Source organism: Arachis hypogaea, chromosome 17 (assembly GCF_003086295.3).
Source record: "Arachis hypogaea cultivar Tifrunner chromosome 17, arahy.Tifrunner.gnm2.J5K5, whole genome shotgun sequence".
NCBI lineage: Eukaryota > Viridiplantae > Streptophyta > Magnoliopsida > Fabales > Fabaceae > Arachis > Arachis hypogaea.
Genome location: NC_092052.1, coordinates 1,431,741 through 1,448,491, shown reverse-complemented (window position 1 = coordinate 1,448,491; position 16,751 = coordinate 1,431,741). Strand labels below are relative to the sequence as shown.

At 41.6% G+C, this 16,751-nt stretch overlaps 1 protein-coding gene across 1 annotated transcript; it reads left to right on the top strand.

Moving 5' to 3' along the window:
- The first annotated feature begins 15,074 nt into the window (after nucleotides 1–15,074).
- Nucleotides 15,075–16,113, top strand: LOC112765698 (uncharacterized). The gene is made up of 4 exons (XM_072223083.1): nucleotides 15,075–15,169; nucleotides 15,552–15,668; nucleotides 15,754–15,811; nucleotides 15,931–16,113. The coding sequence occupies exons 1-4, from the start codon at nucleotides 15,075–15,077 to the stop codon at nucleotides 16,093–16,095; spliced, it is 435 nt and encodes a 144-aa protein (XP_072079184.1). The 3' UTR covers nucleotides 16,096–16,113.
- The last annotated feature ends 638 nt before the right edge of the window (nucleotides 16,114–16,751 follow it).

Below are 16,751 nucleotides of genomic sequence, written 5' to 3'. Positions count from 1 at the left end.
CATCATTACTTCTCATTAATTATATATACTCTTGTTCTTCAATAGATATCACCGATGTGGGACTTCAAACTTAATGGCCAAAAAGGGCTGGTGCAGTGACCCGTTATCCCTTTAGTGTTGTGAGTCAGGCACAACCGAGGCCCAACTCGGTACGAGAGAACAGGTCAACAAACACCCATTCAAGCCCAATTGTAACATCATAATGCCTTGCATTGCCAAGCTTGGCAAACATCATTACTTTCATTAATTATATACTTTTTTAATATATTACTCTTGGCCAAAAAGGGCTGGTGCAGTGACCCGTTATCCCTTTAGTGTTGTGAGTCAGGCACAACCGAGGCCCAACTCGGTACGAGAGAACAGGTCAACAAACACCCATTCAAGCCCAATTGTAACATCATAATGCCTTGCATTGCCAAGCTTGGCAAACATCATTACTTCTCATTAATTATATATACTCTTGTTCCGATGTGGGACTTCAAACTTAATGGCCAAAAAGGGCTGGTGCAGTGACCCGTTATCCCTTTAGTGTTGTGAGTCAGGCACAACCGAGGCCCAACTCGGTACGAGAGAACAGGTCAACAAACACCCATTCAAGCCCAATTGTAACATCATAATGCCTTGCATTGCCAAGCTTGGCAAACATCATTACTTCTCATTAATTATATATACTCTTGTTCTTCAATAGATATCACCGATGTGGGACTTCAAACTTAATGGCCAAAAAGGGCTGGTGCAGTGACCCGTTATCCCTTTAGTGTTGTGAGTCAGGCACAACCGAGGCCCAACTCGGTACGAGAGAACAGGTCAACAAACACCCATTCAAGCCCAATTGTAACATCATAATGCCTTGCATTGCCAAGCTTGGCAAACATCATTACTTCTCATTAATTATATATACTCTTGTTCTTCAATAGATATCACCGATGTGGGACTTCAAACTTAATGGCCAAAAGGGCTGGTGCAGTGACCCGTTATCCCTTTAGTGTTGTGAGTCAGGCACAACCGAGGCCCAACTCGGTACGAGAGAACAGGTCAACAAACACCCATTCAAGCCCAATTGTAACATCATAATGCCTTGCATTGCCAAGCTTGGCAAACATCATTACTTCTCATTAATTATATATACTCTTGTTCTTCAATAGATATCACCGATGTGGGACTTCAAACTTAATGGCCAAAAAGGGCTGGTGCAGTGACCCGTTATCCCTTTAGTGTTGTGAGTCAGGCACAACCGAGGCCCAACTCGGTACGAGAGAACAGGTCAACAAACACCCATTCAAGCCCAATTGTAACATCATAATGCCTTGCATTGCCAAGCTTGGCAAACATCATTACTTCTCATTAATTATATATACTCTTGTTCTTCAATAGATATCACCGATGTGGGACTTCAAACTTAATGGCCAAAAAGGGCTGGTGCAGTGACCCGTTATCCCTTTAGTGTTGTGAGTCAGGCACAACCGAGGCCCAACTCGGTACGAGAGAACAGGTCAACAAACACCCATTCAAGCCCAATTGTAACATCATAATGCCTTGCATTGCCAAGCTTGGCAAACATCATTACTTCTCATTAATTATATATACTCTTGTTCTTCAATAGATATCACCGATGTGGGACTTCAAACTTAATGGCCAAAAAGGGCTGGTGCAGTGACCCGTTATCCCTTTAGTGTTGTGAGTCAGGCACAACCGAGGCCCAACTCGGTACGAGAGAACAGGTCAACAAACACCCATTCAAGCCCAATTGTAACATCATAATGCCTTGCATTGCCAAGCTTGGCAAACATCATTACTTCTCATTAATTATATATACTCTTGTTCTTCAATAGATATCACCGATGTGGGACTTCAAACTTAATGGCCAAAAAGGGCTGGTGCAGTGACCCGTTATCCCTTTAGTGTTGTGAGTCAGGCACAACCGAGGCCCAACTCGGTACGAGAGAACAGGTCAACAAACACCCATTCAAGCCCAATTGTAACATCATAATGCCTTGCATTGCCAAGCTTGGCAAACATCATTACTTCTCATTAATTATATATACTCTTGTTCTTCAATAGATATCACCGATGTGGGACTTCAAACTTAATGGCCAAAAGGGCTGGTGCAGTGACCCGTTATCCCTTTAGTGTTGTGAGTCAGGCACAACCGAGGCCCAACTCGGTACGAGAGAACAGGTCAACAAACACCCATTCAAGCCCAATTGTAACATCATAATGCCTTGCATTGCCAAGCTTGGCAAACATCATTACTTCTCATTAATTATATATACTCTTGTTCTTCAATAGTATCACCGATGTGGGACTTCAAACTTAATGGCCAAAAGGGCTGGTGCAGTGACCCGTTATCCCTTTAGTGTTGTGAGTCAGGCACAACCGAGGCCCAACTCGGTACGAGAGAACAGGTCAACAAACACCCATTCAAGCCCAATTGTAACATCATAATGCCTAATTATATATACTCTTGTTCCGATGTGGGACTTCAAACTTAATGGCCAAAAAGGGCTGGTGCAGTGACCCGTTATCCCTTTAGTGTTGTGAGTCAGGCACAACCGAGGCCCAACTCGGTACGAGAGAACAGGTCAACAAACACCCATTCAAGCCCAATTGTAACATCATAATGCCTTGCATTGCCAAGCTTGGCAAACATCATTACTTCTCATTAATTATATATACTCTTGTTCTTCAATAGATATCACCGATGTGGGACTTCAAACTTAATGGCCAAAAAGGGCTGGTGCAGTGACCCGTTATCCCTTTAGTGTTGTGAGTCAGGCACAACCGAGGCCCAACTCGGTACGAGAGAACAGGTCAACAAACACCCATTCAAGCCCAATTGTAACATCATAATGCCTTGCATTGCCAAGCTTGGCAAACATCATTACTTCTCATTAATTATATATACTCTTGTTCTTCAATAGATATCACCGATGTGGGACTTCAAACTTAATGGCCAAAAAGGGCTGGTGCAGTGACCCGTTATCCCTTTAGTGTTGTGAGTCAGGCACAACCGAGGCCCAACTCGGTACGAGAGAACAGGTCAACAAACACCCATTCAAGCCCAATTGTAACATCATAATGCCTTGCATTGCCAAGCTTGGCAAACATCATTACTTCTCATTAATTATATATACTCTTGTTCTTCAATAGATATCACCGATGTGGGACTTCAAACTTAATGGCCAAAAGGGCTGGTGCAGTGACCCGTTATCCCTTTAGTGTTGTGAGTCAGGCACAACCGAGGCCCAACTCGGTACGAGAGAACAGGTCAACAAACACCCATTCAAGCCCAATTGTAACATCATAATGCCTTGCATTGCCAAGCTTGGCAAACATCATTACTTCTCATTAATTATATATACTCTTGTTCTTCAATAGATATCACCGATGTGGGACTTCAAACTTAATGGCCAAAAAGGGCTGGTGCAGTGACCCGTTATCCCTTTAGTGTTGTGAGTCAGGCACAACCGAGGCCCAACTCGGTACGAGAGAACAGGTCAACAAACACCCATTCAAGCCCAATTGTAACATCATAATGCCTTGCATTGCCAAGCTTGGCAAACATCATTACTTCTCATTAATTATATATACTCTTGTTCTTCAATAGATATCACCGATGTGGGACTTCAAACTTAATGGCCAAAAAGGGCTGGTGCAGTGACCCGTTATCCCTTTAGTGTTGTGAGTCAGGCACAACCGAGGCCCAACTCGGTACGAGAGAACAGGTCAACAAACACCCATTCAAGCCCAATTGTAACATCATAATGCCTTGCATTGCCAAGCTTGGCAAACATCATTACTTCTCATTAATTATATATACTCTTGTTCTTCAATAGATATCACCGATGTGGGACTTCAAACTTAATGGCCAAAAAGGGCTGGTGCAGTGACCCGTTATCCCTTTAGTGTTGTGAGTCAGGCACAACCGAGGCCCAACTCGGTACGAGAGAACAGGTCAACAAACACCCATTCAAGCCCAATTGTAACATCATAATGCCATAATTATATATACTCTTGTTCCGATGTGGGACTTCAAACTTAATGGCCAAAAAGGGCTGGTGCAGTGACCCGTTATCCCTTTAGTGTTGTGAGTCAGGCACAACCGAGGCCCAACTCGGTACGAGAGAACAGGTCAACAAACACCCATTCAAGCCCAATTGTAACATCATAATGCCTTGCATTGCCAAGCTTGGCAAACATCATTACTTCTCATTAATTATATATACTCTTGTTCTTCAATAGATATCACCGATGTGGGACTTCAAACTTAATGGCCAAAAAGGGCTGGTGCAGTGACCCGTTATCCCTTTAGTGTTGTGAGTCAGGCACAACCGAGGCCCAACTCGGTACGAGAGAACAGGTCAACAAACACCCATTCAAGCCCAATTGTAACATCATAATGCCTTGCATTGCCAAGCTTGGCAAACATCATTACTTCTCATTAATTATATATACTCTTGTTCTTCAATAGATATCACCGATGTGGGACTTCAAACTTAATGGCCAAAAAGGGCTGGTGCAGTGACCCGTTATCCCTTTAGTGTTGTGAGTCAGGCACAACCGAGGCCCAACTCGGTACGAGAGAACAGGTCAACAAACACCCATTCAAGCCCAATTGTAACATCATAATGCCTTGCATTGCCAAGCTTGGCAAACATCATTACTTCTCATTAATTATATATACTCTTGTTCTTCAATAGATATCACCGATGTGGGACTTCAAACTTAATGGCCAAAAAGGGCTGGTGCAGTGACCCGTTATCCCTTTAGTGTTGTGAGTCAGGCACAACCGAGGCCCAACTCGGTACGAGAGAACAGGTCAACAAACACCCATTCAAGCCCAATTGTAACATCATAATGCCTTGCATTGCCAAGCTTGGCAAACATCATTACTTCTCATTAATTATATATACTCTTGTTCTTCAATAGATATCACCGATGTGGGACTTCAAACTTAATGGCCAAAAAGGGCTGGTGCAGTGACCCGTTATCCCTTTAGTGTTGTGAGTCAGGCACAACCGAGGCCCAACTCGGTACGAGAGAACAGGTCAACAAACACCCATTCAAGCCCAATTGTAACATCATAATGCCTTGCATTGCCAAGCTTGGCAAACATCATTACTTCTCATTAATTATATATACTCTTGTTCTTCAATAGATATCACCGATGTGGGACTTCAAACTTAATGGCCAAAAAGGGCTGGTGCAGTGACCCGTTATCCCTTTAGTGTTGTGAGTCAGGCACAACCGAGGCCCAACTCGGTACGAGAGAACAGGTCAACAAACACCCATTCAAGCCCAATTGTAACATCATAATGCCTTGCATTGCCAAGCTTGGCAAACATCATTACTTCTCATTAATTATATATACTCTTGTTCTTCAATAGATATCACCGATGTGGGACTTCAAACTTAATGGCCAAAAAGGGCTGGTGCAGTGACCCGTTATCCCTTTAGTGTTGTGAGTCAGGCACAACCGAGGCCCAACTCGGTACGAGAGAACAGGTCAACAAACACCCATTCAAGCCCAATTGTAACATCATAATGCCTTGCATTGCCAAGCTTGGCAAACATCATTACTAAAAAGGGCTGGTGCAGTGACCCGTTATCCCTTTAGTGTTGTGAGTCAGGCACAACCGAGGCCCAACTCGGTACGAGAGAACAGGTCAACAAACACCCATTCAAGCCCAATTGTAACATCATAATGCCTTGCATTGCCAAGCTTGGCAAACATCATTATTCTCATTAATTATATATACTCTTGTTCTTCAATAGATCATTCAGCCAATTGTAACATCATAATGCCTTGCATTGCCAAGCTTGGCAACATCATTATTCTCATTAATTATATATACTCTTGTTCCGATGTGGGACTTCAAACTTAATGGCCAAAAAGGCTGGTGCAGTGACCCGTTATCCCTTTAGTGTTGTGAGTCAGGCACAACCGAGGCCCAACTCGGTACGAGAGAACAGGTCAACAAACACCCATTCAAGCCCAATTGTAACATCATAATGCCTTGCATTGCCAAGCTTGGCAAACATCATTACTTCTCATTAATTATATATACTCTTGTTCTTCAATAGATATCACCGATGTGGGACTTCAAACTTAATGGCCAAAAAGGGCTGGTGCAGTGACCCGTTATCCCTTTAGTGTTGTGAGTCAGGCACAACCGAGGCCCAACTCGGTACGAGAGAACAGGTCAACAAACACCCATTCAAGCCCAATTGTAACATCATAATGCCTTGCATTGCCAAGCTTGGCAAACATCATTACTTCTCATTAATTATATATACTCTTGTTCTTCAATAGATATCACCGATGTGGGACTTCAAACTTAATGGCCAAAAAGGGCTGGTGCAGTGACCCGTTATCCCTTTAGTGTTGTGAGTCAGGCACAACCGAGGCCCAACTCGGTACGAGAGAACAGGTCAACAAACACCCATTCAAGCCCAATTGTAACATCATAATGCCTTGCATTGCCAAGCTTGGCAAACATCATTACTTCTCATTAATTATATATACTCTTGTTCTTCAATAGATATCACCGATGTGGGACTTCAAACTTAATGGCCAAAAAGGGCTGGTGCAGTGACCCGTTATCCCTTTAGTGTTGTGAGTCAGGCACAACCGAGGCCCAACTCGGTACGAGAGAACAGGTCAACAAACACCCATTCAAGCCCAATTGTAACATCATAATGCCTTGCATTGCCAAGCTTGGCAAACATCATTACTTCTCATTAATTATATATACTCTTGTTCTTCAATAGATATCACCGATGTGGGACTTCAAACTTAATGCCAAAAAGGGCTGGTGCAGTGACCCGTTATCCCTTTAGTGTTGTGAGTCAGGCACAACCGAGGCCCAACTCGGTACGAGAGAACAGGTCAACAAACACCCATTCAAGCCCAATTGTAACATCATAATGCCTTGGCTGGCAAACATCATTACTTCTCATTAATTATATATACTCTTGTTCTTCAATAGATATCACCGATGTGGGACTTCAAACTTAATGGCCAAAAAGGGCTGGTGCAGTGACCCGTTATCCCTTTAGTGTTGTGAGTCAGGCACAACCGAGGCCCAACTCGGTACGAGAGAACAGGTCAACAAACACCCATTCAAGCCCAATTGTAACATCATAATGCCTTGCATTGCCAAGCTTGGCAAACATCATTACTTCTCATTAATTATATATACTCTTGTTCTTCAATAGATATCACCGATGTGGGACTTCAAACTTAATGGCCAAAAAGGGCTGGTGCAGTGACCCGTTATCCCTTTAGTGTTGTGAGTCAGGCACAACCGAGGCCCAACTCGGTACGAGAGAACAGGTCAACAAACACCCATTCAAGCCCAATTGTAACATCATAATGCCTTGCATTGCCAAGCTTGGTAAACATCATTACTTCTCATTAATTATATATACTCTTGTTCTTCAATAGATATCACCGATGTGGGACTTCAAACTTAATGGCCAAAAAGGGCTGGTGCAGTGACCCGTTATCCCTTTAGTGTTGTGAGTCAGGCACAACCGAGGCCCAACTCGGTACGAGAGAACAGGTCAACAAACACCCATTCAAGCCCAATTGTAACATCATAATGCCTTGCATTGCCAAGCTTGGCAAACATCATTACTTCTCATTAATTATATATACTCTTGTTCTTCAATAGATATCACCGATGTGGGACTTCAAACTTAATGGCCAAAAAGGGCTGGTGCAGTGACCCGTTATCCCTTTAGTGTTGTGAGTCAGGCACAACCGAGGTCCAACTCGGTACGAGAGAACAGGTCAACAAACACCCATTCAAGCCCAATTGTAACATCATAATGCCTTGCATTGCCAAGCTTGGCAAACATCATTACTTCTCATTAATTATATATACTCTTGTTCTTCAATAGATATCACCGATGTGGGACTTCAAACTTAATGGCCAAAAAGGGCTGGTGCAGTGACCCGTTATCCCTTTAGTGTTGTGAGTCAGGCACAACCGAGCCCAACTCGGTACAAGAGAACAGGTCAACAAACACCCATTCAAGCCCAATTGTAACATCATAATGCCTTGCATTGCCAAGCTTGGCAAACATCATTACTTCTCATTAATTATATATACTCTTGTTCTTCAATAGATATCACCGATGTGGGACTTCAAACTTAATGGCCAAAAAGGGCTGGTGCAGTGACCCGTTATCCCTTTAGTGTTGTGAGTCAGGCACAACCGAGGCCCAACTCGGTACGAGAGAACAGGTCAACAAACACCCATTCAAGCCCAATTGTAACATCATAATGCCTTGCATTGCCAAGCTTGGCAAACATCATTACTAAAAAGGCTGGTGCAGTGACCCGTTATCCCTTTAGTGTTGTGAGTCAGGCACAACCGAGGCCCAACCGGTACGAGAGAACAGGTCAACAAACACCCATTCAAGCCCAATTGTAACATCATAATGCCTTGCATTGCCAAGCTTGGCAAACATCATTACTTCTCATTAATTATATAATCATGTTCTTCAATAGATCCATTCAAGCCCAATTGTAACACCATAATGCCTTGCATTGCCAAGCTTGGCAAACATCATTACTTCTCATTAATTATATATACTCTTGTTCTTCAATAGATATCACCGATGTGGGACTTCAAACTTAATGGCCAAAAAGGGCTGGTGCAGTGACCCGTTATCCCTTTAGTGTTGTGAGTCAGGCACAACCGAGGCCCAACTCGGTACGAGAGAACAGGTCAACAAACACCCATTCAAGCCCAATTGTAACATCATAATGCCTTGCATTGCCAAGCTTGGCAAACATCATTACTTCTCATTAATTATATATACTCTTGTTCTTCAATAGATATCACCGATGTGGGACTTCAAACTTAATGGCCAAAAAGGGCTGGTGCAGTGACCCGTTATCCCTTTAGTGTTGTGAGTCAGGCACAACCGAGGCCCAACTCGGTACGAGAGAACAGGTCAACAAACACCCATTCAAGCCCAATTGTAACATCATAATGTCTTGCATTGCCAAGCTTGGCAAACATCATTACTTCTCATTAATTATATATACTCTTGTTCTTCAATAGATATCACCGATGTGGGACTTCAAACTTAATGGCCAAAAAGGGCTGGTGCAGTGACCCGTTATCCCTTTAGTGTTGTGAGTCAGGCACAACCGAGGCCCAACTCGGTATGAGAGAACAGGTCAACAAACACCCATTCAAGCCCAATTGTAACATCATAATGCCTTGCATTGCCAAGCTTGGCAAACATCATTACTAAAAAGGGCTGGTGCAGTGACCCGTTATCCCTTTAGTGTTGTGAGTCAGGCACAACCGAGGCCCAACTCGGTACGAGAGAACAGGTCAACAAACACCCATTCAAGCCCAATTGTAACATCATAATGCCTTGCATTGCCAAGCTTGGCAAACATCATTAGTTCTCATTAATTATATATACTCTTGTTCTTCAATAGATCCATTCAAGCCCAATTGTAACATCATAATGCCTTGCATTGCCAAGCTTGGCAAACATCATTAATTCTCATTAATTATATATACTCTTGTTCCGATGTGGGACTTCAAACTTAATGGCCAAAAAGGACTGGTGCAGTGACCCGTTATCCCTTTAGTGTTGTGAGTCAGGCACAACCGAGGCCCAACTCGGTACGAGAGAACAGGTCAACAAACACCCATTCAAGCCCAATTGTAACATCATAATGCCTTGCATTGCCAAGCTTGGCAAACATCATTACTTCTCATTAATTATATATACTCTTGTTCTTCAATAGATATCACCGATGTGGGACTTCAAACTTAATGGCCAAAAAGGGCTGGTGCAGTGACCCGTTATCCCTTTAGTGTTGTGAGTCAGGCACAACCGAGGCCCAACTCGGTACGAGAGAACAGGTCAACAAACACCCATTCAAGCCCAATTGTAACATCATAATGCCTTGCATTGCCAAGCTTGGCAAACATCATTACTTCTCATTAATTATATATACTCTTGTTCTTCAATAGATATCACCGATGTGGGACTTCAAACTTAATGGCCAAAAAGGGCTGGTGCAGTGACCCGTTATCCCTTTAGTGTTGTGAGTCAGGCACAACCGAGGCCCAACTCGGTACGAGAGAACAGGTCAACAAACACCCATTCAAGCCCAATTGTAACATCATAATGCCTTGCATTGCCAAGCTTGGCAAACATCATTACTTCTCATTAATTATATATACTCTTGTTCTTCAATAGATATCACCGATGTGGGACTTCAAACTTAATGGCCAAAAAGGGCTGGTGCAGTGACCCGTTATCCCTTTAGTGTTGTGAGTCAGGCACAACCGAGGCCCAACTCGGTACGAGAGAACAGGTCAACAAACACCCATTCAAGCCCAATTGTAACATCACAATGCCTTGCATTGCCAAGCTTGGCAAACATCATTACTTCTCATTAATTATATATACTCTTGTTCTTCAATAGATATCACCGATGTGGGACTTCAAACTTAATGCCAAAAAGGGCTGGTGCAGTGACCCGTTATCCCTTTAGTGTTGTGAGTCAGGCACAACCGAGGCCCAACTCGGTACGAGAGAACAGGTCAACAAACACCCATTCAAGCCCAATTGTAACATCATAATGCTTGGCAAACATCATTACTTCTCATTAATTATATATACTCTTGTTCTTCAATAGATATCACCGATGTGGGACTTCAAACTTAATGGCCAAAAAGGGCTGGTGCAGTGACCCGTTATCCCTTTAGTGTTGTGAGTCAGGCACAACCGAGGCCCAACTCGGTACGAGAGAACAGGTCAACAAACACCCAATTCAAGCCCAATTGTAACATCATAATGCCTTGCATTGCCAAGCTTGGCAAACATCATTACTTCTCATTAATTATATATACTCTTGTTCTTCAATAGATATCACCGATGTGGGACTTCAAACTTAATGGCCAAAAAGGGCTGGTGCAGTGACCCGTTATCCCTTTAGTGTTGTGAGTCAGGCACAACCGAGGCCCAACTCGGTACGAGAGAACAGGTCAACAAACACCCATTCAAGCCCAATTGTAACATCATAATGCCTTGCATTGCCAAGCTTGGTAAACATCATTACTTCTCATTAATTATATATACTCTTGTTCTTCAATAGATATCACCGATGTGGGACTTCAAACTTAATGGCCAAAAAGGGCTGGTGCAGTGACCCGTTATCCCTTTAGTGTTGTGAGTCAGGCACAACCGAGGCCCAACTCGGTACGAGAGAACAGGTCAACAAACACCCATTCAAGCCCAATTGTAACATCATAATGCCTTGCATTGCCAAGCTTGGCAAACATCATTACTTCTCATTAATTATATATACTCTTGTTCTTCAATAGATATCACCGATGTGGGACTTCAAACTTAATGGCCAAAAAGGGCTGGTGCAGTGACCCGTTATCCCTTTAGTGTTGTGAGTCAGGCACAACCGAGGTCCAACTCGGTACGAGAGAACAGGTCAACAAACACCCATTCAAGCCCAATTGTAACATCATAATGCCTTGCATTGCCAAGCTTGGCAAACATCATTACTTCTCATTAATTATATATACTCTTGTTCTTCAATAGATATCACCGATGTGGGACTTCAAACTTAATGGCCAAAAAGGGCTGGTGCAGTGACCCGTTATCCCTTTAGTGTTGTGAGTCAGGCACAACCGAGACCCAACTCGGTACAAGAGAACAGGTCAACAAACACCCATTCAAGCCCAATTGTAACATCATAATGCCTTGCATTGCCAAGCTTGGCAAACATCATTACTTCTCATTAATTATATATACTCTTGTTCTTCAATAGATATCACCGATGTGGGACTTCAAACTTAATGGCCAAAAAGGGCTGGTGCAGTGACCCGTTATCCCTTTAGTGTTGTGAGTCAGGCACAACCGAGGCCCAACTCGGTACGAGAGAACAGGTCAACAAACACCCATTCAAGCCCAATTGTAACATCATAATGCCTTGCATTGCCAAGCTTGGCAAACATCATTACTAAAAAGGGCTGGTGCAGTGACCCGTTATCCCTTTAGTGTTGTGAGTCAGGCACAACCGAGGCCCAACCCGGTACGAGAGAACAGGTCAACAAACACCCATTCAAGCCCAATTGTAACATCATAATGCCTTGCATTGCCAAGCTTGGCAAACATCATTACTTCTCATTAATTATATATACTCATGTTCTTCAATAGATCCATTCAAGCCCAATTGTAACACCATAATGCCTTGCATTGCCAAGCTTGGCAAACATCATTACTTCTCATTAATTATATATACTCTTGTTCTTCAATAGATATCACCGATGTGGGACTTCAAACTTAATGGCCAAAAAGGGCTGGTGCAGTGACCCGTTATCCCTTTAGTGTTGTGAGTCAGGCACAACCGAGGCCCAACTCGGTACGAGAGAACAGGTCAACAAACACCCATTCAAGCCCAATTGTAACATCATAATGCCTTGCATTGCCAAGCTTGGTAAACATCATTACTTCTCATTAATTATATATACTCTTGTTCTTCAATAGATATCACCGATGTGGGACTTCAAACTTAATGGCCAAAAAGGGCTGGTGCAGTGACCCGTTATCCCTTTAGTGTTGTGAGTCAGGCACAACCGAGGCCCAACTCGGTACGAGAGAACAGGTCAACAAACACCCATTCAAGCCCAATTGTAACATCATAATGTCTTGCATTGCCAAGCTTGGCAAACATCATTACTTCTCATTAATTATATATACTCTTGTTCTTCAATAGATATCACCGATGTGGGACTTCAAACTTAATGGCCAAAAAGGGCTGGTGCAGTGACCCGTTATCCCTTTAGTGTTGTGAGTCAGGCACAACCGAGGCCCAACTCGGTATGAGAGAACAGGTCAACAAACACCCATTCAAGCCCAATTGTAACATCATAATGCCTTGCATTGCCAAGCTTGGCAAACATCATTACTAAAAAGGGCTGGTGCAGTGACCCGTTATCCCTTTAGTGTTGTGAGTCAGGCACAACCGAGGCCCAACTCGGTACGAGAGAACAGGTCAACAAACACCCATTCAAGCCCAATTGTAACATCATAATGCCTTGCATTGCCAAGCTTGGCAAACATCATTAGTTCTCATTAATTATATATACTCTTGTTCTTCAATAGATCCATTCAAGCCCAATTGTAACATCATAATGCCTTGCATTGCCAAGCTTGGCAAACATCATTAATTCTCATTAATTATATATACTCTTGTTCCGATGTGGGACTTCAAACTTAATGGCCAAAAAGGACTGGTGCAGTGACCCGTTATCCCTTTAGTGTTGTGAGTCAGGCACAACCGAGGCCCAACTCGGTACGAGAGAACAGGTCAACAAACACCCATTCAAGCCCAATTGTAACATCATAATGCCTTGCATTGCCAAGCTTGGCAAACATCATTACTTCTCATTAATTATATATACTCTTGTTCTTCAATAGATATCACCGATGTGGGACTTCAAACTTAATGGCCAAAAAGGGCTGGTGCAGTGACCCGTTATCCCTTTAGTGTTGTGAGTCAGGCACAACCGAGGCCCAACTCGATACTCTTGTTCTTCAATAGATATCACCGATGTGGAACTTCAAACTTAATGGCCAAAAAGGGCTGGTGCAGTGACCCGTTATCCCTTTAGTGTTGTGAGTCAGGCACAACCGAGGCCCAACTCGGTACGAGAAAACAGATCAACAGACACCCATTCAAGCCCAATTGTAACATCTTAATGCCTTGCATTACTAAGCTTGGCAAACATTGTTACTTCTCATTAATTATATAAACTCTTGTTCTTCAATAGACATCACCAATGTGGGACTTCAAACTTAATGGCGGAAACCGAATCCACCAAAACCAGCAACGTAGCCATCGTCTCACTCTACTCCAACTACCTCCGCAACCGTCTTCGCGCTTTCTACCCCTTCCATCCATCCAATCTCCTCCGCTTCCTCTCCAACCTCGCCGCTCATTTCCGATCAATCCACCACCGCCAATGCATACCTCTTCCTCTCCCTTCCAATTTCCGCGACTCTTCCATGTATGCTCATTTTCATTTTCCGATAACTTCTAACTGAATTGAAATCGATGTCACGCTTCGATTCTACTCGTGAATTTAATTTCTCCGCGTTGTATAATTCTTTTTTTTTCACGTGCAATGAATGCTAGGTTTAGGTTTTGATTATGATGATGTTATCTTGCAGGATCATAAAGGAATCTAGAGTGCATGGTGTATTGGAGGATATACGGGAACATGTTTTGTTGAACTTGCATAGTATAGAGAAGAATCTCCAGTTTTGGCAATCTAAATCAGAGGTTTTATTTTATTTTATTTTATTGTTTTCATTCGTTATTATCATGATTTTGTTTTGATACACTCTTTAAGATTTACAGTTTTTCAGCATCTTTAGTCATGATATTCAAATATGTGTGTGCTCTGCAAATATTTATGCTTGTAACTTGTTTATGTGTTCAGAAATCGGATGCTAGTAAATTTTCAACTTGTATTTGGCAATTTTTTTTCCATATTTAACCTTTTCTTCCTGGAACCAACATTCACTTTTCAGACTGATTCTTCTGTTGATGGAAGCTATTCAATTCCACTACTGTTTAAGAAGCTGCTGGAAATAAATCAGGAGGATTCTTAGTGGACAGATTGTGAAATCAGGGATGCTATCAATTCTATATATCAAAATTTACAAAAGCTGGATTCTTACATATCTGTTCTTGTAAGAGCTTCTATCTTATGATGTCTTGTCAATTTCTCAAGGAGATGACTGTCATAAATTTTTGCTTATATTTGTATGGTAGTTGAGAAAGTGTTTATATATTAGAGTTCTACTAATAAAACTGGCCTCTAATGGTTAAACTGTGTATAAAGTATAAATTGTAAACTATTTGTTGGACTTTATAATTCATGAGTACATACATGCTCGATACTACTTAATCTATTGATAATTAGCAACAACAAAATAAATAGTATCAACAAGACGTATTTGATAATAATTTATTCCTAAAGGATCATGTTCTACAAACAGTGGAGAAAATGGCTTGTCTTCTATATTCTTATTCCTGCCTCTCCTCTCCATTCAAAGAGAAGAATGGAACAATGATTGATATTTTCTGTAGTCTAGTTGATTTGTGATGCACTTAGGTAGAATACAATTAAAATCCATCAGAGATAAGGACAATATTTAGATTGTTATTTCCCATCTTAATTTAAGCTTGTAATATTTTTATTTTATTTTATAAATTTAATTTTGATGCACTGACAGTGTAAAACTTCTACATAATTATCCAATCATATTCATTCTTTTGGATAACTATTCACGCAGTCAAACTAAAAGGTGGTTATTTTGCTGATGTGACAATACGTAATTGGATGCACGTGTAGAACTGCTTTACACTGACTGCCCATCAAAATTAAATTCTTTATTTTACTATCTAAATTTTACTTGTATTTATACTTCCATAATTCCTTGAAAGATAATAGCTTCAATTACTTGAATCCTTGCCTTTGCAGAAAGCATTGTGTCCAGACATTTAATGTGTTTGATTTTCTGAAAGATATTCTCAACAAGGTTCCTGATTTAGGTGGTTCTGGTGCGACGGGTGATGATCGTTCTATCCCTAAGAAGAGGTTTGTGCTTGCTTGATTCTGTTGTTTGTTATTTTGAAAATATTCTATTCTCGCTGAATTTTGTTTATCTTATATCTTACATCAGGAAAATTGCGGAAGATGATGATAATGACAGCGACGAGGAGCAAAAGAGAAATAAGATGGTAATGTATCAAATGTTTTAAATTACTTCAAATTAGAAGTTATATGACTTCTCCTTTTTCTTGTATGAATCCGCAGTAATATATCAGTTTTTTTTTATGTTATCTTATAATTTGCGCAGCTAGAGGCCAGAAATACTAGTGGCAGAGGAAGGAGTAGGGGGAGAGGTAGAGGTCGTGGCCGAGGACATAGAACAGCAGATCATGATTATGAAATGATTTCACATGTCAAGTTTGAAGATGAATCTGATGTATTGAAGCAAAATGGCAAGCACACACAGCAGTGAAAGGCCGGAAAATGTGTTGGAACATAAAGAAGTTAAGCCGAGGTTGTCAGTTAGCAGGCCGGCCGAAGCGTGTGTAAGGAATATCGAATGAAGAGAAGAGTAATGAAAATATAGATTAGAAATATAAGAGGTAAAAATTTAAAATTAAATAAAAAAATTATGTATATAATAATAATAATAGGAGGCTTGTTACGCATACAAGCCTTTTTGGTTTACAAGCTATACAAGTTGCTCCAAGTCCAAGAAAAAAAATAAGCGCACCACTCTTTTAGAATCAAGCGTCCAACGCACGCGCCTTAATCACCCTTCCACAACACGTTCACTCTTCCTCTTCTTCCTCAATCAAAATGCAAACCGTCAAGATTCAAGGGACATTCGAAACAAACTACGATTTTGGAGAAACGTTCCAACTCCTCGCGAAAAGTAGAAGAAATCAAGAAGAAAAGATACAAATCTCCATCAAAAATCACCTGAAAAAACGAAGAAACATTATTCAAGATACTGTTTTACTGTTCTTCTAGGTTTTTCTTCTAGATTGTCTCTGTCATGTACATCATCCTTAACCAGCAAAACATTAAAATATTTCAAGAAGAAATATACTGTCTCTCCCTGTTTTGGGTGTATTTCTTAAAATTTTTGGGTGTATTTCTGTAACC

Excerpts from the sequence above, each read along its gene's own strand:
- LOC112765698 (XM_072223083.1), top strand. The coding sequence starts at position 15,075 with ATGGCTTGTCTTCTATATTCTTATTCCTGCCTCTCCTCTCCATTCAAA. Across the intron at positions 15,170-15,551 it reads TTCTGTAGTCTAGTTGATTT|AAAGCATTGTGTCCAGACAT; the intron begins GTGATGCACTTA and ends TTGCCTTTGCAG. Across the intron at positions 15,812-15,930 it reads AGCAAAAGAGAAATAAGATG|CTAGAGGCCAGAAATACTAG; the intron begins GTAATGTATCAA and ends TAATTTGCGCAG.